This window comes from Mustelus asterias, chromosome 20 (assembly GCF_964213995.1).
Source record: "Mustelus asterias chromosome 20, sMusAst1.hap1.1, whole genome shotgun sequence".
NCBI lineage: Eukaryota > Metazoa > Chordata > Chondrichthyes > Carcharhiniformes > Triakidae > Mustelus > Mustelus asterias.
In genome coordinates this window covers 74,153,478-74,178,039 of record NC_135820.1, presented here as the reverse complement: position 1 = coordinate 74,178,039, position 24,562 = coordinate 74,153,478, and the positions used below count along the sequence as shown (strand labels likewise).

At 51.4% G+C, this 24,562-nt stretch overlaps 1 protein-coding gene across 1 annotated transcript in view; it reads right to left on the bottom strand.

Annotated features, from left to right (window-relative positions):
* Window positions 1-3,467: 3,467 nt before the first annotated feature.
* Window positions 3,468-24,562, bottom strand: part of LOC144508716 (transcriptional repressor scratch 1-like) — a 40,871-nt gene continuing 19,776 nt past the window's right edge. The window contains exon 2 of the mRNA XM_078237025.1: window positions 3,468-4,171. Within this exon, the coding sequence (XP_078093151.1) occupies window positions 3,468-4,171 (704 nt within the window). The remainder of the gene's footprint in view (window positions 4,172-24,562) is intronic.

The following is a 24,562-nucleotide window of genomic DNA, read 5'->3' as shown; positions in this document are numbered from 1 at the left end:
TAAATGATCATGTATCCTCCCCCCGCCCCCCCCTCCCCTCCCTCCCCACCGCCCCGCAAAATCTCCCGTGGGCGTAAGATGAGGCAAAGAGCACAACAGCAGCCTGACACAGACCTTGTGACCAAAGGAAGACTACTTTAATGCTTTGTCCGCAGATGCTTGCTCCACCCCCTGCGAGGTCCCTGATTTCCATTGTTAAGTAACACTGCAGTCAATCCCTGCATTCTCTTGTTAAAGATATAATAAACTAGACGAGGGAGGAAAGCCATGCATCATCGAATTATTGCTGGAATACAGCATAGTGCCTTATTTACAATATCGACATTCACTCAATTCTCCAAACTGTCTTTTCTCAAGTGACCCATGCACTGCAACAAGTACAACAAAATAGTTTAAAACCCTTAACCGTGCTTAAAAAAAGAATAGTTCAGAGCTGTCAGGAATTCAGCACAAACTCCCAGCCCTCTCAGTGATGTTCGCGCCTCATAAATATGTGACATGAATAAATAAATAATTAAATACATAAATAGTTAAATACATAAATAGTTAAATACATAAATAGCTGCGTAAACTTAAAAAAAAACATTTTTTTTCTTCAAAGTGGCAAGCGCTTTGGCAACACAAGGGTTAACAATCCATGGCTCATAGGTGATTGGCTCAATAAATTGAAAGGGGCACCATTTCATGGCAAGAAGACTTGGTTGGCACATTCGCAGTGCAGTGTGGGTGACGTTAAAACACACACACAATCAATCATTTCGGTCTGACTTCAGCACGGAAATTATATAAGGGTTTACACCTTCAGAAATATTGTTCCATGGAAAAAAAAAGTACCCCTTTAGTATTAACAATAATAATAAATAATCATAACAATACTTTACAATGCTCAAATACAGTAGAATCCAGTTATAGTGATTGATTCGGCCAACGGAGAATGAACTCGCGTTTCTATAGCACCTTTCACACTCCCCTCCCGCCACCCCTCGCCCCCCCCCTCCCACCCGCTCCCCCATTACGCCCCAACCCCCCAGGACATCCCAAAATGTTTCACAGCCAATGACTTACTTTCAAAGTGTGGTCAATGTTGGCAAGGCAGTGCAGATGACCGTCAGTCTGCAATGCCAAAGTTATCCCCAGTTGGTCACTTTGTCTGTGGTCGAGCATAGAGTCAGTTCCGTGTGGTTACTGTAAACTCAGCTGCTCCACCAAAGAGGGGGGTCTAAAATTCGGAACGCAGCTGCACAAGTTATATTCATCTTGACGGTAAGAATTGTACAAGTAATTCAAGAAAGCCGATCCAATTACCAGCTGCGTGACAGGAAAGCTGAATCAAAAGGGCAGCACGGTGGCACAGTGGTTAGCACTGACACCTCACGGCGCCAGGGACCCGGGTTCAATTCTGGCCTCGGGTCACTGTCTGTGCGGAGTTTGCACGTTCTCCCGGTGTCTGTGCGGGTTTCCTCCTGCAGTCCGAAGATGTGCAGGTTGGGCGGATTGGCCGTGATAAATTGCCCCTTAGTGTCAGGGGGACTAGAAGGGTAAATACGTGGGGTTACGGGAATAGGGCCAGGTTGAGATAGAGCCTGTGGTCGGTGCAGACTTGATGGGCTGAATGGCCTTCTTCTGCACTGTAGGGATTCTATGATTCTAAAATACCAGAAAACGTAGGATACATGTTCAAATAATGAAGGAAATTAGATAGATTAGTGGGGGGTTCTGCATTTTGGTAAGAGGAATAAGACCACAAACTCCTTATATCAAAGTCTACACGGGGTCATGGGATTTAGAGGTTACTGAACACATTACTGAAAGTAGGGATACAAGTTCAGAAGGCCATAAATACTTCAAACAAAGCACTGGAGTTCATTTGTAAAGGAATAGAATTAAAAAGCAGGGATAGTTTGTTAAATTTGCATAGAACCCTTGGGTAGACTAGATTTGACGCACTGTGCGCAGCTCTGATCTCCAGGTTATGAAAAGTTTAAAGTTTATTTATTGGTGTCACAAGCAGGCTTACATTAACCCTGCAATGAAGTTACTGTGAAAATCCCCCAGTCGCCACACTCCGGTGCCTGTTCGGGTTACACTGAGGGAGAATTTTAACACGGCCTCGAAAGATGAATCAATAAGAGTAATACTGATGTGGTTTGATAAATTATGATTAGAGAAGGCTGGTATGGATATAAACGCTGCTTACACCAGCTGGGCTAAATGGCTTTCTTCTGTAACCCAAAAGAGAAAACGCTGGAAAATCTCAGCAGGTCTGGGCAGCATCTGTAAGGAGAGAAAAGAGCTGACGTTTCGAGTCCAGATGACCCTTTGTCAAAACTTTCTTCAAGGCTTTCTTCTGTGTTGCAAATTCTATGTTGAGATGAATATAACTTGCAGCAATAATGTCTTTACTTCTATTCCATACCTGTTGCTGACTAATCAACCGCTTAAGTTGCTAGTTAGCTTTGGGTAGCACAGGATTCCAGCACCAACTGCTAAGGTTGTATGCGTGTAGGAGACTCCATTCACTTTTGGCAGCCAATCTACATGGTCACTGTAGATAGATTCTACTGTAGATCAATTCAATGAAATGGCACGAAGTGTTACTTTATCTGTTGAGAAAAAAAATGGTCAGCCTTAACACTCACTGCTGGCTGACGGGCCCAGTCCTGGGAACACACTTGGAAATGTTGCATTGTCTTCGGATCAATGAAAAAAAAGTTTACCCTTTTGAAAAAGTCGAGTACAATTCAGTCGCCGTGGAAGATGCAATAAATATATCCCGTCCAGTAGCAAAGAGCAGCATAAAAAATACAGAGGTCATCTTTGCGTGTTTGTGCCTGTGTGTGTGTATGTGTGTGCATGCATCCGTAAGCACGTGTTGTTGGCATGTTCTGGAAGAGTGACTATACCTGTGCGTGCATATGTATCCATGTCTGTATGTGCGGTTGTATGTGTGGGTGCATACATGCCTTATTTGTAAATGTGCATGTATCTGCATGCGCATGCATATGTCTGCATGTTCATGCTCAGGTGCATGGTCGCACTTGTTGTTGGCGTGTTCTGGGAGACTGACCATACCTGCGTGTGGCATACATGTCCCTGTGCACGCACATGCCTTTTTGTACAGGACTATGTACAGAGGGGTGCGCCACAGTCAGCAATGATCCCAGTGCTTTTGTTTCAATTCTTCTTTCTTCCATTGTTGGTTGAAGTATAGAAAGAGCAATCCAAAAAAAAATTTGTTCCTGGTGCATGACAAAAATATAATCTTCATGTCATGTCAACAGTTCTGAAGTGGTTGCAGTTTTCTCTTTTCTTTTCCAAAAAAAGAGCAAATCCAGCATATATTTATTTTTATTAAAAAAAACAAGTTTTTAAGTAATCTCAAGAAGTATTGCTTTGAGGTGGAGAGAAGTTTTTTTTTCTCCCCCTCCCTTTAGGAGGTTTGCATTCGTCTGTCTCTCTTTTATCTCTCAGGACTCCCCCTCCTGGGGGCCCTTGAAGCAGGCAGACTCATAGTGCTTGTTCAGGTAGGACTTCAGGGCGAAAGTCTTGTTGCACCGCTTGCATCGGAAATGCTTGAAGGCAGAGTGTGTCTGCATGTGTGCTCGTAGGTTGGAGCGGTCAGCGAAGGCCTTCCCGCAGTGGGCGCAGCCAAAGGGCTTCTCTCCTGTGTGCGAGCGCAGGTGACCCTGCAGCAGCCAGGGGCGGCTGAAAGCCTTGCCGCAGGTGCCGCACTTGTGCTTGAGGTCGTGGGTGAGGACATGCATGGCGAGGGCTGGCATGGAGACGTAGACCTTGGCGCAGGTCGGGCACTTGCGGGCCAGCTGGCTGTCCAGGCTGCGGTGGGTCTGCTTGTGGCGGCTCAGGTTGGACGAGGTGGCGTACGTCTTGCCGCACTCCCCGCAGCGGTGGCGTTGGGCAGCCTGGCGGCCGCCGCTGCCGCTCCTCCTCGACCGGCCATCCGTGATGAAGAAGGCATCCATGCTGTAGCCCTCGCTGACCGCTGCCTCGCCGCTGAAGTAGCCGCTGGCCAGCCCCGATTGCGGGCTGTCGGGCCCCAGCCCCTCTGGCTCCCCATAGACCTCGCCGACTTTGGTATAGACAGGCTGGGGGGTTGTCAGACTCTCCCCTCCGCTTTCATACACCACGGGGCTGATGTAACTGTGAATGTAACCTAGAGACAGATAGGCAACAATATCGATTAATTCACACAGGAATAATACTGCTGGAAATAACCATGATGTGGAAAAGCTTTCGGAGCGCTGCTCCTTCCTCAGGTGAGTCATTGCCCCTCACCTGATGAAGGGGCAGTGCTCCGAAAGCTCATGCTATCAAATAAACCTGTTGGACTTTAACCTGGTGTTGTGAGACTTCTTACTGTGCTGGAAATAACAACAGGAAATGCTAGAGATACCCAACAAGTCTGACAACACCTGTGGAGAGTGACACAAAGTTAATGGGTGAAACTCTCTGGCCATTCACACCAGCAGGATTCTCCAGTCCCGCTGCAGTGAACAGAGAATGAGTGAATGGAGCGGAACAGTGGTTAGCACTGCTGCCTCACAGCACCAGGGACTTGGGTTCGATTCCCGGGTTGGTCACTGTCTGTGTGGAGTCCGCATGTTCTCCCGTGTCTGCACAGGTTTCATCCGGGTGCTCCGGTTTTCTCCCACAGTCCGAAAGACGTGCTGGTTAGGGTGCACTGGCCATGCTAAATTCTCCCTCAGTGTAACCGAACAGGCGCCGGAGTGTGGCGACGAGGGGATTTTCACAGCATCTTAATTTCAGTGTTAACGTAAGCCTACTTGTGACACTAATAAATAAACTAAACTTTACTTTAGATTTGGCTGAGCACCAAATTTTCCATCCTCTCTGGCAGCGCCAGCAGGAGCGTGAATGGCCAGAGAATTCCATCCATATTTCAGGTCAATGATCTTTCATCATAGACTTCCAACAGTCTCTCCAAAAGGACATCTTACTCAAGCCCTGTCCCGCACCCTATCCCTGTAAGCCCACACATTTACCATGGCTAATCCACCTAACCTACACATCTAGGGGCAATTTAGCACGGCCAATCCACCTAACCTGCACATATTTGGACTGTGGTAGGAAACCGGAGCACCCGGAGGAAACCCACGCAGACACGGGGAGAACGTGCAGACTCCACACAGCCCAAGCTGGAATTGAACCCAGCTGCCTGGCGCTGTGAGGCAGCAGTGCTGACCACTGTGCCACTCAGTACTTCAAAACTGGGAGAAAGTAGAAATGTAAATGCCGGGTATGGAGGGCCTTAGCTATGAGGAGAGATTGGGTAAACTGGGCTTGTTCTCCCTGGAAAGACGGAGAATGAGGGGAGACCTAATCGAGGTGTACAAAATTATGAAGGGTATAGATAGGGCGAACAGTGGGAAGCTTTTCCCCGGGTCGGAGGTGACGATCACGAGGGGTCACGGGCTCAAGGTGAGAGGGGCGAGGTATAACTCAGATATCAGAGGGACGTTTTTTACACAGAGGGTGGTGGGGGTCTGGAATGCGCTGCCAAGTAGGGAGGGGAGGGGGGACAGAGTGAAGGACAAAAGGGAAGATCTTTGATAAAGTGGCGGGTTGGTGAAATTAAATGATAAAAGGGTTCATGATGCGAGGCGATTGGAATTGGCAATGAGGCTAATAAAGAGACAAAAAATGTACCTAGACGAGGTGTGAATGGCCACCTCCCATTGGCCATTCTGTCATTCACGCCTCCTTGAGACACATTCATCTCAGTTTTGGTGAAAGGTCACGAAAATATAAACTCGGCAGATACTGCCTGAGCTGCGGAACATTAGCTTATTTTTAATATTTCACTCATTCACACTGAAACAGACTTAATGACTTGCATTTCTATAGCTGCACAGGACCTCCCAGTGGGCCTCGAAACCAATGAAACATTTCTCAACTGTTGTAATGTAGGAAAGTCAGCAGCCATTTTTGGGCACAGCAATCTCCCACCACAGCAATGTGCTAATCACTAGATAGTTCTTTTGTGGCGTGATTGAGGGATAAACATGGGCTCCCCCTGCTCTCCTCCAAAGTAATGCCCTGGGATCTTATACATCGAGTAAAAGTTTTAACAACACCAGGTTAAAGTCCAACAGGTTTATTTGGTAGCAAATGCCATTAGCTTTCGGAGCGCTGCCCCTTCGTCAGATGGAGTGGATATCATCTTATACATCCCCCAGAGAAGGCATACTGCACTCCTTCAGAACTGCACTGGAAAAGTCCGCTTAGATTAAGTGTTGGAAGTTTTGGAGCATGCAGTGATTGTTCCTTTAAGAGCAACAAAGCAGATTAAGGGTCACCTGGCCAGGGGAACCAATAGGGAACTCCCCCAGGGGGTGGATCCCTCTGAGGCAAGAAACATAGAACATAGAAAAACGACAGCACAAAACAGGCCCTTCGGCCCACAAGTTGTGCCGAACACATCCCTACCTTCTCGACCTACCTATAACCCTCCATCCTATTAAGTTCCATGTACTCATCCAGGAGTCTCTTAAAAGACCCTATTGAGTTTGCCTCCACCACCACTGACGGCAGCCGATTCCACTCGCCCACCACCCTCTGTGTGAAAAACTTACCCCTAACATCTCCCCTGTACCTACCCCCCAGCACCCTAAACCTGTGTCCTCTTGTAGCAGACATTTCCACCCTGGGAAAAAGCCTCTGAGAGTCCACCCGATCTATGCCTCTCAACATCTTATACACCTCTATTAGGTCTCCTCTCATCCTTCGTCTCTCCAAGGAGAAAAGACCAATCTCCCTCAGCCTATCCTCATAAGGCATGCCACTCAATCCAGGCAACATCCTTGTAAATCTCCTCTGCACCCTTTCAATCTTTTCCACATCCTTCCTGTAGTGAGGCGACCAGAACTGAGCACAGTACTCCAAGTGGGGTCTAACGAGGGTCTGATGTAGCTGCATCATTATACCCGGACTCCTAAACTCAATCCCTCGATTGATAAAGGCCAGCACACCATACGCCTTCTTAACCACCTCCTCCACCTGCGGGGCCAATTTCAGAGTCCTATGTAGGGAACAAGCTGCAGCCAGAAGGTTGCTGTACAATTCTTAATTAATAAATCCTTCCTGTGTTCGTTAATTGAGTCTCTGAAAGTGCATCTTTACAGAGTGGGACTTGAACCCAAAACCTTTAATCTGCATATAGATTGGACAAATCAAATTAGTTGCAATACCATAGAGGAGGAATTCCTGGAGTGCACATGGGATGTTTTTCTGGACCAATAGGTTAAGGAACCAACTAGAGAACAGGCCATCCTAGACTGGGTACTGTGTAATGAGAAAGCAATAATTGGCAATCTAGTTGTGAGAGACCCCTTGGGGACGAGCGACCATAACATGATAGAATTCTTCATCAAGGTGGAGAGTGACATCGTTGATTCTGAGACTAGCTTAGTTTTTTATGTATTAGTGTCACAAGTAGGCTTACGTTAACACTGTAATGAGGTTACTGTGAAAATCCCCTAGTCGCCACACTCCGGCGCCTGTTTGGGTTCACTGAGGGAGAATTTAGCATGGCTAATGCACCCTAACCAGCACGTCTTTCGGACTGTGGGAGGAAACCGGAGCACCAGGAGGAAACCCACGCAGACACGGGGGGAATGTGCAGACTCCGCACAGACAGTGACCCAAGCTGGGAATTGAACCTGGGTCGCTGGCGCTGTGAGGCAGGAGTGCTAACCACTGTGCCACCGTGCCACCTTTAAGGAAACAATGATGGTATGAGGTGCGAGTTTGCTATGGTGGATTGGGAAATATTATTTAAAGGAATGATGGTGGATAGACAATGGCAAAGGTTCAAACAGTGCATAGGTGAACGGCAGCATTCGTTTATTCCTGTTAGGTGCAAAGGTAAAATGGGAATGGTGGTCAAACCAGGGCTCACAAGGGAAATTAGTGATAGTGTTAGATCCAAGGAAGAAGCAGACAAATTGACCAGAGAAAAACAACCGACTTGAGAACTGGGAGCAGTTTAGAATTCAGCAAAGGAGGACCAAGGGGTTGATTAAGATGAGGAAAATAGAGTACGAGAGTAATCTTGCAGGGAACATAAAAACTGACCGTAAAAGTTTCTCTCAGTATTTGAGGAGAAAAAGATTGTAAAGTAAAGTTTATTTATTAATGTCACGAGTAGGCTTACATTAACACTGCAATGAAGTTACTGTGAAAATCCCCTAGTCGCCACACTCTGGCGCCTGTTTGAATACACTGAGGGGAAATTTAGCGTGGCCAATTCACCTAACCAGCACGTCTTTGGACTGTGGGAGGAAACGGAAGCACCCAGAGGAAACCCACGCAGACACGAGGAGAACATGCACACAGACAGTGACCCAAGCCGGGAATCGAACCCGGTTCTCTGGCGCAGTGAGGCAGCAGTGCTAACCAGTGCTAGCCATCGGTTGGCATTGGCATTGGCACCAGTTGCAGTAATTCCTCACTGATGTGTGAGTTTGCTGATACAGCCAGTTAAAGAATATAGTGAATGTTATTCAGCAGTTTGGTACAGAAATGCATTGTGAAAAGTCACCGGAGCCAACGAGGTTTGTTGCAGTGACAGTACAGCTGTCTTAACGCATCAGTTTAAATAACTCCCACTGTCACCGTCATCAACAACTGAGTATAATACAACATCAAATGCTCTCTCCACACAATACAACTATTGATGGGTGGGATCAATAAATTGTCATCCATCACCTCATCAAAGGGCAAATCGATCCATCTGGTGCTGATAGAAACCTGGTTTTACCGGAAATAACTATTATTTCCTCACAACCGCCTTCTTACTTCCTGACACATTCCGACATCGCCGTGTACAAACCACTACCCCAGTGACATTGCTCTAATTACCAAGTGCTTTCCTGCACCAACTCCCTCCTACTCCAAAAGCATCTTCATTTGCACATCCCACCCTCTTCTGACCCTTCCACTCTCCCATTTGACCCACATCACCAAAACTGATTCTCTGGACGTTTACAACTGTGTCCACTTAATTAGCTCTAATTTGCTATTGTGTGTCCTCATAGAAATCATAGAAACCCTACAGTGCAGAAAGAGGCCATTGGGCCCATCGAGTCTGCACCGACCACAATCCCACCCAGGCCCTACCCCCACATATTTACCCGCTAATCCCTCTAACCTATGCATCTCAGGATTCTAAGGGGCAATTTTTAACCTGGCCAATCGACCTAACCCGCACATCTTTGGACTGTGGGAGGAAACCGGAGCACCCGGAGGAAACCCACGCAGACACGAGAAGAATGTGTGCAAACTCCACACAGACAGTGACCCAAGCCGGGAATCGAACCCAGGTGCCTGGAGCTGTGAAAAAGCAGTGCTAACCACTGTGCTACCTGAGGGCATGAAAGGTGCTATATAAATGCAATACTTTCTTTGGTTCATTTTTTAGTTAAAATCATTATCATGGATTCCCTCGCAAGTTTTTTTTTAACCGATATTCCCTCCCTCAGTTTCTCCACTGAATGACTTTGTATCCTTGATGACTTCAACTTATTATCTTCTGACCTACAACCTTTCTGTCATAAAATCATAGAATCGCTACAGTACAGAAGGAGGCCATTTGGCCCATCGAGTCTGTACCGACCACAATCCCACCCAGGCCCTATTCCCGTAATCCCACACATTTACCCTGCTGATCCCCCTCACACTAGGGTCAATTTAGCCAATCAACCTAACCTGCACATCTTTGGAGTGTGGGAGGAAACTGGAGCACCCGAAGGAAACCCACGCAGGCACGGGGAGAATGTGCAAACCACCCAGACAGTCACCCGAGGCTGGAATTGAACCTGGAGCCCTGATGCTGTGAGGCAGCAATGCTAACCACTGTGCTATTGTGCTACCCTCACCATGTCCTTTTACTGAACTTTACTCTTTCCATAACTTCTACCACTCTATACCTATGCACACCCTCACAACCTCACTAACTTGCTGAACTTCTAACTTGCAAGGTCACAATCAAACATGGCTACCTCTGTCCAACTCATCGTTGCCTTACCAACCAGATTATCCTTCATTCTGCCTCCCAACTCCACCAATGCTCACAATCTGCCCAGGGGGAGAAAACATCAATTGCCCAGTTCCCCTGGAAAAACACTTCCAAATTTGCAGCTCCCTCTCTCCATCCTTACCTCTGGTACCATTACCCTGTTGAATGATCTCTGCTTTGGGAATTCTAGTTCCTGCTGATTGTCCACTGTCTCCCAACCCTGCAACTCACTTCCTACATTCCCCATTTTCACTCTCTTAATCCTGAGGCTTGGCTCAGTCATACATGATCTGACTTGACTTAAAACTGAGAGATTTGCACCTTTCATGACCTCAGGACCTCCATAAACCTGAGCCAATCCAAAACTCTGCTGCCCCTCTAGTACAGTAAGAAGTCTCACAACACCAGGTTAAAGTCCAACAGGTTTATTTGGTAGCAAATACCATAAGCTTTCGGAGCAATGCCCCTTCGTCAGATGGAGTCTCCATCTGACGAAGGAGCATTGCTCCGAAAGCTTATGGTATTTGCTACCAAATAAACCTGTTGGACTTTAACCTGGTGTTGTGAGACTTCTTACTGTGCTTACCCCAGTCCAACGCCGGCATCTCCACATCATGACTGCCCCTCTAGTAACCAGTGGACTGCACGGTGGCACAGTGGTTAGCACGGCTGCCTCACAGCGCCAGGGTCCTGGGTTCAATTCCAGCCTTGGGTGACTGTGTGGAGTTTGCACGTTCTCCCCGTGTCTGTGTGGGTTTCCTCCGGGCGCTCCGGTTTCCTCCCACACTCCAAAGATGTGCAGGTAAGGTGGATTGGTCGTGATAAATTACCTGTTAGTGTCCCAAGATGTGTAGGTTAGATAGATTAGCAGGGTTGTGGCACAGTGGTTAGCACTGTTGCCTCACAGCGCCAGGGACCCGGGTTCGATTCCCGACTTGGGTCACTGTCTGTGTGGAGTTTGCACATTCTCCCCGTGTCTGCATGGGTTTCCTCTGGGCGCTCCGGTTTCCTCCCACAGTCCGAAAGACGTGCTGGTTAGGGTGCTTTGGCCGTGCTAAATTCTCCCTCAGTGTACCCGAACAGGCGACGGAGTGTGGCGACTAGGGGATTTTCACAGTAACTTCATTGCAGTGTTAATGTAAGCCTGCTTGTGACTAATAAAAAAACTTTTAACACGTGAGGTTACAGAGATGGGGCCTGGGTGGGATGCTTGGTGTTGGTGCAGACTTGATGGACCGAATGGCCTCCTTTTGCACTGTAGGGATTCTAACTTGTACTAAATCCTGCTCAACTATCATGTCTGCTCACTGACCTTCATTGGCTCCCAGTCTGCTAATGCCTCAGTTTTAACAATTACACCTTTGTTTTCAAACTCCCCCATTGTCTCATTCCTGCCTTATTCTGTAATCTCCTCCGATCCTACAGCCCTCTGAGATATCGGCATTCCTCCAGTCCTGGCCTCTTGAGCATTCCCGATTTTAACCCCACAATTTCTGGTGGCCGTGCCTTCAGCAGCTGAGGCGCCAAGCTCTGGAATTCCATTCACAAAATCCTTTCTGCCTCTCCATCACATTCTCCTCCATAAAGAGGTGGTTAAGACCTACCTCTTTGATCAGTCTTCTTGTTATCTGCCCCAATAACCCCTTATGTGGCTCAGTGTCAAATTTTGTTTGGTCCTGTTTCTGTCGTGTGAAAGGTCATGGGGTCTTTTACTGCAATAAATGGAATGTGGAATTGCTGTTATTGTATCAAACACTTTACAGTCGATGGATAATCTGGGTAACACATTGTCTGACTGGATATGATGAAGGTGGTTGAGGGGAGGCTTATGTGGAGCATAAGCATGGACCAGTTGGGCCGAATGGCCTGTTTCTGTGCTGCAAATACGATATAATTCTATATAATACTGCCCTCTCCTTCTCCCAATCATTGCTGTTTATGTAATTCCCTGTTATCAATATGACAGTTTAAAGTTTATTTATCAGTGTCACAAGTAGGCTTACATTAACACTGCAGTGAAGTTACTGTGAAAGTCCCCTAGCCGTCACACTCTGGCGCCTGTTCGGGTACACTGAGGGAGAATTTAGCACGGCCGATGCACCCTAACCAGCATGTCTTTCGGACTGTGGGAGGAAACCGGAGCACCTGGAGGAAACCCACGCAGGTACGGGGAGAATGTGCAGACTCCGCACAGACAGTGACCCAAGCTGGAAATTGAACCCGGGTCCCTGGCGCTGTGAGGCAGCAGTGTTAACCACTGTGCCACTGTGCTTCTCTTCATCTTGTCCTCCAGAGATTCAATACAGAAAATTGTCTGTGGTTTCCACAGAGTAAATAACGTGAAATCGTTCACAGTGGCAGAACAATCAGAAAGCAGGGAACACAGAGATCGGCACTGTGGGGGGTTGGGGGAGTCGGCACTGCGGGCGGTTGGGAGGGTCGGCACTGTGGGGGGATTGGGGGGAATCGGCACTGTGGGGGGTTGGGGGAGTCAGCACTGTGGGGGGTTGGGGGAATCGGTCATGCGGGGGGGTTCAGGGAATCGGCACTGCGGGGGATTGGGGGAGTCGGTACTGTGGGGGGTTGGGGGGGTCGGCACTGTGGGGGGTTGGGGGAATCGGTACTGCGGGGGGTTCAGGGAATCGGCACTGCGGGGGATTGGGGGAGTCGGCACTGTGGGGGGTTGGGGGGGTCGGCACTGTGGGGGGATGGGGGAATCGGCACTGTGGGGGGTTGGGGGAATCGGCACTGCGGAGGGTTGGGGGAATCGGCACTGCGGGGGGTTGGGGGTCGGCACTGTGGGGGATTGGGGGAGTCGGCACTGTGGGAGGTTGGGGGAATCGGCACTGCGGGGGGTTGGGGGGTCGGTACTGTGCGGGGTTGGGGGAATCGGCACTGTGGGGGGTTGGGGGGTCGGTACTGTGCGGGGTTGGGGGAATCGGCACTGCGGGGGGTTGGGGGTCGGCACTGTGGGGGATTGGGGGAGTCGGCACTGGTTGGGGTTGGGGGGGTCGGCACTGCAGGGGATTGGGGGAATCGGCACTGTGGGGGGTTGGGGGAATCGGCACTGTGGGGGGTTGGGGGAATCGGCACTGTGGGGGGTTGGGGGAATCGGCACTGTGGGGGGTTGGGGGGGTCGGCACTGTGGGGGGTTGGGGGGGTCGGCACTGTGGGGGGTTGGGGGAATCGGCACTGTGGGGGGTTGGGGGAATCGGCACTGTGGGGGGTTGGGGGAATCGGCACTGTGGGGGATTGGGGGAATCGGCACTATGGGGGGTTGGGGGAATTGGCACTGTGGGGGGTTGGGGGAATCGGCACTGCGGGGGGTTGGGGGGGTCGGCACTGTGGGGGGTTGGGGGGGTCGGCACTGTGGGGGGTTGGGGGAATCGGCACTGCGGGGGGTTGGGGGGGTCGGCACTGTGGGGGGTTGGGGGGGTCGGCACTGTGGGGGGTTGGGGGAATCGGCACTGTGGGGGGTTGGGGGGGTCGGCACTGTGGGGGGTTGGGGGAATCGGCACTGTGGGGGGTTGGGGGAGTCGGCACTGCGGGGGGTTGGGGGAGTTGGCACTGTGGGGGGTTGGGGGAATCGGCACTGTGGGGGGTTGGGGGAGTCGGCACTGTGGGGGGTTGGGGGAGTCGGCACTGCGGGGGGTTGGGGGAGTCGGCACTGTGGGGGGTTGGGGGAATCGGCACTGTGGGGGGTTGGGGGAGTCGGCACTGTGGGGGGTTGGGGGGGTCGGCACTGCGGGGCGTTGGGGGAATCGGCACTGTGGGGGGTTGGGGGAATCGGCACTGTGGGGGGTTGGGGGAATCGGCACTGTGGGGGGTTGGGGGATACAGCACTGCGGGGGGTTGGGGGAGTCGGCACTGCGGGGGGTTGGGGGATACGGCACTGCGGGGGGTTGGGGGAATCGGCACTGTGGGGGGTTGGGGGAATCGGCACTGTGGGGGCTTGGGGGGGTCGGCACTGTGGGGGGTTGGGGCAATCGGCACTGTGGGGGGTTGGGGGGGTCGGCACTGCGGAGGGTTGGGGGAATCGGCACTGTGGGGGGTTGGGGGAATCGGCACTGTGGAGGGCTGGGGGAATCGGCACTGTGGGGGGTTGGGGGAATCGGCACTGCGGGGGGTTGGGGGAATCGGCACTGTGGGGGGTTGGGGGAATCGGCACTGTGGGGGGTTGGGGGAATCGGCACTGTGGGGGGTTGGGGGAATCGGCACTGTGGGGGGTTGGGGGGAATCGGCACTGCGGGGGGTTGGGGAAGTCGGCACTGCGGGGGGTTGGGGGAATCGGCACTGTGGGGGGTTGGGGGAGTCGGCACTGTGGGGGGTTGGGGGAGTCGGCACTGCGGGGGGTTGGGGGAGTCGGCACTGTGGGGGGTTGGGGGAATCGGCACTGTGGGGGGTTGGGGGAGTCGGCACTGTGGGGGGTTGGGGGGGTCGGCACTGCGGGGCGTTGGGGGAATCGGCACTGTGGGGGGTTGGGGGAATCGGCACTGTGGGGGGTTGGGGGAATCGGCACTGTGGGGGGTTGGGGGATACAGCACTGCGGGGGGTTGGGGGAGTCGGCACTGCGGGGGGTTGGTGGATACGGCACTGCGGGGGGTTGGGGGAATCGGCACTGTGGGGGGTTGGGGGAATCGGCACTGTGGGGGCTTGGGGGGGTCGGCACTGTGGGGGGTTGGGGGAATCGGCACTGTGGGGGGTTGGGGGAATCGGCACTGCGGGGGGTTGGGGGAATCGGCACTGCGGGGGGTTGGGGGAATCGGCACTGCGAGGGGTTGGGGGAATCGGCACTGGGTGGGGTTGGGGGTGTCGGCACTGCGGGGGGTTGGGGAATCGGCACTGTGGGGGGTTGGGGGAATCGGAACTGTGGGGGGTTGGGGGAGTTGGCACTGTGGGGGGTTGGGGGAATCGGCACTGTGGGGGGTTGGGGGAATCGGCACTGTGGGGGGTTGGGGGAATCGGCACTGTGGGGGGTTGGGGGAATCGGCAATGTGGGGGGTTGGGGGAATCGGCACTGCGGGGGGTTGGGGGAATCGGCACTGGGTGGGGTTGGGGGTGTCGGCACTGCGGGGGGTTGGGGAATCGGCACTGTGGGGGGTTGGGGGAATCGGAACTGTGGGGGGTTGGGGGAGTTGGCACTGTGGGGGGTTGGGGGAATCGGCACTGCGGGGGGTTGGGGGAGTCGGCACTGTGGGGGGTTGGGGGAATCGGCACCGCGGGGGGTTGGGGGAATCGGCACTGCGGGGGGTTGGGGGAATCGGCACTGCGGGGGGTTGGGGGAATCGGCACTGGGTGGGGTTGGGGGGGTCGGCACTGTGGGGGGTTGGGGGAGTCGGCACTGCGGGGGGTTGGGGGAATCGGCACTGGGTGGGGTTGGGGGAGTCGGCACTGCGGGGGGTTGGGGAATCGGCACTGTGGGGGGTTGGGGGAATCGGAACTGTGGGGGGTTCGGGGAGTTGGCACTGTGGGGGGTTGGGGGAATCGGCACTGCGGGGGGTTGGGGAATCGGCACTGTGGGGAGTTGGGGGAATCGGCACTGTGGGGGGTTGGCGGAGTTGGTACTGTGGGGGGTTGGGGGAGTCGGCACTGTGGGGTGTTGGGGGAATCGGCACTGTGGGGCGTTGGGGGGGTCGGCACTGTGGGGGATTGGGGGAATCGGCACTGTGGGGGGTTGGGGGAGTTGGTACTGTGGGGGGTTGGGGGAATCGGCACTGTGGGGGGTTGGGGGGATCGGCACTGTGGGGGGTTGGGGGAATCGGCACTGTGGGGGGTTGGGGGGGTCGGCACTGTGGGGGGTTGGGGGGGTCGGCACTGTGGGGGGTTGGGGGAATCGGCACTGTGGGGGGTTGAGGGGGTCGGCACTGTGGGGGGTTGGGGGAATCGGCACTGTGGGGGGTTGGGGGGGTCGGCACTGTGGGGGGTTGGGGGAATCGGCACTGTGGGGGGTTGGGGGAATCGGCACTGTGGGGGGTTGGGGGGGTCGGCACTGTGGGGGGTTGGGGGAGTCGGCACTGTGGGGGGTTGGGGGAATCGGCACTGTGGGGGCTTGGGGGGGTCGGCACTGTGGGGGGTTGGGGGGGTCGGCACTGTGGGGGGTTGGGGGAGTCGGCACTGTGGGGGGTTGGGGGAGTCGGCACTGTGGGGGGTTGGGGGAATCGGCACTGTGGGGGGTTGGGGGGGTCGGCACTGTGGGGGGTTGGGGGAGTCGGCACTGTGGGGGGTTGGGGGAATCGGCACTGTGGGGGGTTGGGGGAGTCGGCACTGTGGGGGGTTGGGGGAATCGGCACTGTGGGGGGTTGGGGGGGTCGGCACTGTGGGGGGTTGGGGAGTCGGCACTGTGGGGGGTTGGGGGAGTCGGCACTGCGGGGGGTTGGGGGAGTCGGCACTGTGGGGGGTTGGGGAGTCGGCACTGCGGGGGGTTGGGGGAATCGGCACTGCGGGGGGTTGGGGGAGTCGGCACTGTGGGGGGTTGGGGGAGTCGTCACTGTGGGGGGTTGGGGGAGTCGGCACTGTGGGGGGTTGGGGGGGTCGGCACTGTGGGGGGTTGGGGGGGTCGGCACTGCGGGGGGTTGGGGGGGTCGGCACTGTGGGGGGTTGGGGGAGTCGGTACTGCGGGGGGTTGGGGGGGTCGGCACTGCGGGGGGTTGGGGGGGTCGGCACTGTGGGGGGTTGGGGGAGTCGGCACTGCGGGCGGTTGGGGGGGTCGGCACTGTGGGATGGGGTTAACTGTCGGGGGGGAAATCGGGGGAGTACTGGATATCGGGGCGGGCCGGGAATGGTCGGGGGCCAGTGATCAGGCCATGGGGGGGCCAGAGGGCCGGAGTTGGGGGAGTTGCGGGCCTGGCCAGTGATCAAGCTTGCCAGTAATCGGGAGGCCAGCAGTGCGGGTCCACTGCGCATGCGCAGATCTCGGTACTGACAGATCAGCGCATGCGTAGTGGCTCGCTCAGCACTATGCTGCCGGCCTCTCCATCGGGAATAGGTCCCGCCCACTGACTTATAATGATATACACGCCAGTGACCTCTGCAGTGCACAGAGTGTGGGAGACTCGAGTCTGAACACCCACTGAAAAACCAATGTGAATTACTCCAGTTTTCACTAGAATTCGGCCGTGGTGTAGACATAATTTGTTGAGGTCATCCTTCTCCGATCAACAGTACAGCCTCATATCCACAACCATTGTTACCAGGAACTGTTCACAAAAGAGCAAAAGGCTTCATCTGTGCAGGACAAGTGTTGTTGGGTATAAGTTATCCTAGCACGGCTGCACTTATTACCCACATGCACCCGCTCTTGATTTTATTAGTGAGCCCACTCAGAAGTACAAAAAGTAAACCAAACCAAGCAGCGTGATGCCAGTGTCAAAGACAGGTCGGACCAGGTGAGGGGGTGTGTCAGGTTGCTCCCCCCCCACCCACTCTCCCCCCCTCCCCCCCTTCCCCAAGGCCATGAGTTAACCTGTCGGATTTTTATTATACTGTGATAATGTTTTTGTTAATGTTCCTGCCACTTGCTCACAGTTGGCCACTAGCTGCTATGGCGGGATTTGAACCTGTGATCATCTGGATTGTTAACCTCGAGCAAGAGAATTGGTTCCTGCTTGGACCACAAGATGTGCTGATTGCATCTTGGTAGCAGTATTTTATCCCGTGTCTGGTTGTCCTTTTTCTGGCAGTCAGTGTAACGCAGAGTAAAGCCAGGGAACAATCTGCTTTTGGCTTGTTTCATGGTACCTGGGGAGCAGTTTCACCCCTTCTCTGAGATACAGTTCCATAGAATCCCTACAATGCAAAAGGTGGCCATTCAGCCCATTGACTCTCCACTGATTTTTTTTTAATACTTTTCCAATTCAATCAAATCAAATCCAATTCAGAGTCTCAACAAGTTGAGACATTTCAGATCCAGGCTGACAAGACAGGACGGGAGACCAAAACCACCCTGTCCTGGGCCTGATCTACATGAGTCAAGCTGATTGGAGAAGGGGGAGGATCCTCCTCCAAGACTTGAGCTCATTTGCACCTTAGCCAAAAGGCCGAGATGCCGCTTTTAAAAATTGCTTCATATGAAACATATGAAGCCTCAGTGTAACCTAATGACCTCGACCAAGTGCAGGCGATCCATACTACACTTGATCTTAGCCAAAAGGCCGAGAAGCGAAAGATTATCTTACCCAAGTCGACCTCTTCACCCTATCCCAGTAACCCGTGCATTTACCATGGCTAACCTACACATCTTTGTGACACTAAGGCTGGAATTTTACCAGCACGTCCGCTCCGATTCCGGGGGCAGGCAAGGCTCAGAGAACGGCATTCTCCATTGGCCTCGGGTGGGATTATACGAACCTCGGGCGGACGTGCCGGTAAAATTCCGGCCTAAGAGTCAAGTTACCATGGCAAGTCCATCTAACCAGCACATCTTTGGACTGTGGGAGGAAACCGGAGCACCCGGAGGAAACCCACGCAGACACGGGGAGAATGTGGAGACTCCACACAGACAGTGACCCAAGGCTGGAATCAAACCAGGTGCTGCGAGGCAGCAGTGCTAACCACTGTGCCACCGTGCCGCCCCCCCCCTGTGCTACCATGCCACCTCCACCTTGAACATTCCTAATTGGTTGAATATTTGGCATGGTGGTTAGCACTGCTGCTTCACAGCGCCAGGGACTGGGGTTCGATTCCCGGCTTGGGTCACTGTCTGTGTGGAGTTTGCACATTCTCCCCGTGTCTGCGTGGGTTTCCTCCGGGTGCTCTGGGTTCCTCCTACAGTCCGAAAGACGTGCTGGTTAGCATTGGCCTTGCTAAATTCTCCCTCCGTGTGCCCGAACAGGCGCCGGAGTGTGGAGACTAGGGCATTTTCACAGTAACTTCACTGCAGTGTTAATGTAAGCCTGCTTGTGACTAATAAATAAAATAAATATTCCTCATTTAGTTTCAGCATACAGCCACATTGTGCAGTGTATCTTCATGCTTCAATATTTCTAAAAGACGTTAACCCGTTTCATAAAAGGAGAGGCTTTCATTTATATAACACATTATCACATCTTTCAAAGCACTTGATATGCAGTGAATTGCTTTCAACTGCAATGAGTGCTGTTGCGCAGGATTGTGTTATTCACCTGTGAAAGCAACAGCCAAATGAATATAAATGTACTGGTTACTAATATCACACAGTGTGATTTAAGCCCCTAAGACTGTATTTAGCAAACTATCAATGTGGAACCCGCTGCAGCTCCAGCATCATGATTGATTAGTTTTATTTTTAGCCCTCATGACGCACGCTGTGTCAAGCTGCAGGTTCCCTCCAGTTCTCTGCGGAAGCATTGTCTTGCAGTTATCCACTTCAGAGTGGGGCAGTCTACTGCTTGTGATACCAGAGAGCGTGGATTCGAATCCCAGCCCGGCACTTTGAGAATCTCAATTCAGCCTAAAATAAGACGGTGTCGGTAAAGGTCCACCGTGAGTAATGTTGGATTGTCGTTAATAAACCTAACTGCTTCACTGATGTCCTATAGGGAGGGGAACCTGCCGTTCCCACCTGGTCTGGGTCTATATGTAACTGCGGTTTCATACCAGCGTGATTGACTCTTTATTGCCTCTGACGTGGCCAAGTAAGTCACTCAGTTCTGAGCCGTCAAGGGATGAACAATAAATGTTGGCCTTACCGGCGAGGTCCTCAGAGTTAATTTGTTTTTAATTGTACTGCAGTAGATAGACATGCAGGAACAACAAAACAACTTGAATTCATATAGCACCTTCAATGTGGAAAAACATCCTTAGGCATCTTACAAGTGCATTATCAGACATTCGACACTAAGCCACATAAGGAGATATTAGAAAAAAACCCCAGAAAATGCTGGAAAAACTTAGCCAAATTTGGCAGCATTTTTGGAGAGAGAAACACGCATCCCGGACATACTGGGGGGGGGGGGGGATTTTTCCAGTCCCATCCGCCATGGGAATCATAACAGGCTGTTGGCGGGGGTAGTGGTGGGGGGGGGGGGGGGGGGGTGGGGGGTGCAGGCAGTGGGGGGAGGGGGGGTTGCAGGCGGGAGGGGTGGGGGTGGAGGGAGGGTGGGGACATGTAAAGGTCTGTTGACCTCAGGCAAGATTGTCCGGTTTTGGGGCGAGCGCGGCGGGAAAATCCCACCCGCTCTCTTCCACCTTCTTCCACCGGGAAAAAGATGCAAAAGTCTGAGAACATGAACCAACAGATTCAAGAACAGCTTCTTCCCTGCTGTCATCAGACTTTTCAATGGTCCCATCAGACATTAAGCTGACCTTTCTCTTCACCTTATCTGTAACTGCAACACTATATTCTGCAGCCTATCCTTTTTCTTTTCCCCTATGTACTCTATGAACAGTATGCGTTATCTGTGTAGCGCGTAAGAAACAATACTTATCACTGGATCCAAATGCATGTGACAATAATAAATCAAATCAAGAGTTGACATTTCAAGTCCAATGTGACTTCTTTGGACCTGCCCAATATGTCATGTGACTTGGTGTTAAATTTTGTTGGATAACACTCCTGTGAAGTACCTTGGGATGTTTCTTAATGTTAAACCTGCTATCTCCATACAAATAGTTGTTGTTGACGAATTCCATGTTCCTGAAGGAATGTGGACAAGAGGAGATATTAAAGTTGGCTTGCCTATAAACACATGAATTAGGGGCAGGAGTCGGCCACTCAGCCCCTCAAGCTTGCTCTGCCATTTGATAAGATCACGGCTGATCTAATTTGGCCTCAACCCCACGTTCCTGCCTGCCCACCAATGCCCTTCGATCCCTTCATCAGTCAACAATCTATCAAACTCAGCCTCCACTGTTCTCTGGGAGAGAGTCGCACAGACACTAGAATGTGGTGCAGACTTGTTCAGGGAAAGAGCTGCAAGTTCTTTGACTTCCCCAGAAATTAACAATACCTGGGGTGGATGCTTCCATCCTCTAAATCTTTCCTCATTTTGTTTTGTACGTATAGAATCACTGGGTGTATCTGTGATCTCTTTCATTCCGTTTGCCCCATGTTGTTCAGTTTGCAAACCTTGTGAGCTCTGCCAAGGTCACTCAGGTAGTGCGACTAAAGAAAAACCGCAATTATCCAGCACTTTTCAATGTCCTCAGGACATCGCAAAGGACTTCACAGCCAATGAAGCATCTTTGAATTGTAGTCATTGTTGTAATGAAGGAAACACAGCAGCTAAATTGCGTGGTCACCTCCCTCAGAGATGAGCTACAGACCAGATAATTGATTTCTTAGTGTTGCTGCTTGAGGGATCAATGCAGTCCCAGGACACCTGGGGAAAAGACCCCTGCTTTTCGAAATCGTGCCATGGGATCTTTTATGCCATGATGTGGAGATGCCGGCGTTGGACTGAGGTAAACACAGTAAGAAGTTTAACAACACCAGGTTAAAGTCCAACAGGTCCCTGTTGGACTTTAACCTGGTGTTGTTAAACTTCTTACTATCTTTTATGCCCACATGAATGGTCTCATTTGAATGTCTCAGCTGAGAGATGGCACATCTGACAGTGCGGCACTCCCCCAGTACTGCACAGGGGATTATAAGCTTGGGTTATGTGCTCAAGTTCCTGGGATTGTTGGAGAGGACAAATGGCAGTAAGGTGGTGGCACTTTGGATTAAAGTTTATTTATTAGCCACAAGTAGGCTTACATTAACACTGCAATGAAGTTACTGTGAAAATCCTGTAGTCGCCACACTCCGGCACCTGTTCAGGTACACGGAGGGAGAATTTAGCATGGCCAATCCACCGAGCCAGCACATCTTTGGACAGTAGGAGGAAACCAGAGCACCCGGAGGAAACCCTCGCAGACACGGGGAGAATGTGCAAACTCCACACAGACAGTGACTCAAGCCAGGAATTGAACCCAGGTCCCTTGCTCTGTAAGGCAGCAGTGCTAACCACTGTGCCAGCTTGCCGCCCGATCTTCAGTCAGTGAACCCAATTCTTAACTGAGAACCAATCCACACGGGAAGAACGACGGCCTACTGGTGTTATTGCTAGACTATCAATCCAGAAACTCAGCTAATGTTCTGGCGATCTGGGTTCGAATCCTGCCACGGCAGGTGGTGGAATTTGAATTCAATTAAAAATATCTGGAATTAAGAATCTACTGATGACCATGAAACCATTGTCGGAAAAACCCATGCGGTTCACTAATGTCCTTTAGGGAAGGGAAATCTGCCGTCCTTACCCCGGTCTGGCCTACATGTGACTCCAGAGCCACAGCAATGTGATTGGTACTCAACTGCCCTCCAAGGGCAACTACAGATGGGCAATAAATGCTCACCGGCCAGTGAGGCCCCTGTCTCATGAATGAATAAATAAATTTACATCTCTTAGAAAAGCCCTTTAAAGAACTGCTTCATCTTTCACAATAAGAACTTTGGAGGCTGAAATGGGTGGGCAGGAATAACTCAAAATGGGAGAGATCATTAGGTTCACTTTAACCTTTGTATAATACTACACAAGTCCAATTTATGTAAATCACCTCTTAAAATTGTAGCAAGAAATTCATTGCAATAATTCCAAGAGGACACGGTTTTGTGGCAGGTAGGTCGTGCCTTACTAACCTTATTGAGTTTTTTGAGAAAGTGACCAAGGAGGTGGATGGGGGCAAGGCAGTGGACGTGGTATATATGGATTTTAGTAAGGCGTTTGATAAGGTTCACCATGGTAGGCTTCTGCAGAAAATGCAGATGTATGGGATTGGGGGTGATCTAGGAAATTGGATCAGGAATTGGCTAGCGGATAGGAAACAGAGGGTGGTGGTTGATAGTAAATATTCATCATGGAGTGCGGTTACAAGTGGTGTACCTCAGGGATCTGTTTTGGGGCCACTGCTGTTTGTAATATTTATTAATGATCTGGATGAGGGTATAGTTGGGTGGATTAGCAAATTTGCTGATGACACCAAAGTCGGTGGTGTGGTAGACAGTGAGGAAGGGTGTCGTAGTTTGCAGGAAGACTTAGACAGGTTGCAAAGTTGGGCCGAGAGGTGGCGGATGGAGTTTAATGCGGAGAAGTGTGAGGTAATTCACTTTGGTAGGAATAACAGATGTGTTGAGTATAGGGCTAACGGGAGGACTTTGAATAGTGTGGAGGAGCAGAGGGATCTAGGTGTATGTGTGCATAGATCCCTGAAAGTTGGGAATCAAGTAGATAAGGTTGTTAAGAAGGCATATGGTGTCTTGGCGTTTATTGGTAGGGGGATTGAATTTAGGAGTCGTAGCGTTATGTTGCAACTGTACACAACTCTGGTGCGGCCGCACTTGGAGTACTGTGTGCAGTTCTGGTCCCCACATTACAGGAAGGATGTGGAGGCTTTGGAGAGGGTGCAGAGGAGGTTTACCAGGATGTTGCCTGGTATGGAGGGGAGATCCTATGAGGAGAGGCTGAGGGATTTGGGATTGTTTTCGCTGGAAAGGCGGCGGCTAAGAGGGGATCTTATTGAAACATATAAGATGATTAGAGGTTTAGATAGGGTGGATAGTGATAGCCTTTTTCCTCTGATGGAGAAATCCAGCACGAGGGGGCATGGCTTTAAATTGAGGGGGGGTAGTTATAGAACCGATGTCAGGGGTAGGTTCTTTACCCAGAGGGTGGTGAGGGATTGGAATGCCCTGCCAGCATCAGTAGTAAATGCGCCTAGTTTGGGGGCGTTTAAGAGATCCGTAGATAGGTTCATGGACGAAAAGAAATTGGTTTAGGTTGGAGGGTCACAGTTTTTTTTTTTACTGGTCGGTGCAACATCGTGGGCCGAAGGGCCTGTTCTGCGCTGTAATGTTCTATGTTCTATGTTCTATGACACGGTTACTGCTGCCAAGTGGAATATCCCTAAATTGGTCACTGATTTTTTATTTGATCTTGCAAGACCTTGTTAAGTGACAAATCCTCATTGCTGAAATATCAGCGGTGTTTTACAGCCAGGGACTTTCAGAGTTTATTTAAAACAGTAACGTTCTGCAGTGTGATGAAGCGGTGAGTGAGTTCACAAAAAGAGTTACAGGCATTACAAATGCTGGTCTGTCAGAATACTCAACCTGCTGGGTTAGCACTGGACGTGGATTTAAATGATGTAATTGCAGACAAATGAGAGAATCTGCATTTATATAGCACCTATCACAACCCCCCCCGGACATCCTGAAGCGTTTTGCAGTCGGTTAAATATATTTTGGAGTCTGGTCGAGATTGCAATGGAATGTAGTTAAAAGCTGCACAGTGATTTTTTTTTCAATAAGGTTTAATCTGGATCCCAGAGTCTGCACGCTGATTGCTATGTCAAGCATCACAATCCCGGGCCGTGATCTGATTTCTCTCTCTCACCCGTCATCATCTGAATCCATGTGCTTACATTATTTTTTTAATATCCTTGTTAAGTGACAAGCACTAACTGCTAAAATGTCGCAGATGTTGTGCAGTCTGGGATCTGCAGTGTATGTTTAACACTGTGATGTACCGCAGTCTGGTGCAGCACTACATGGAA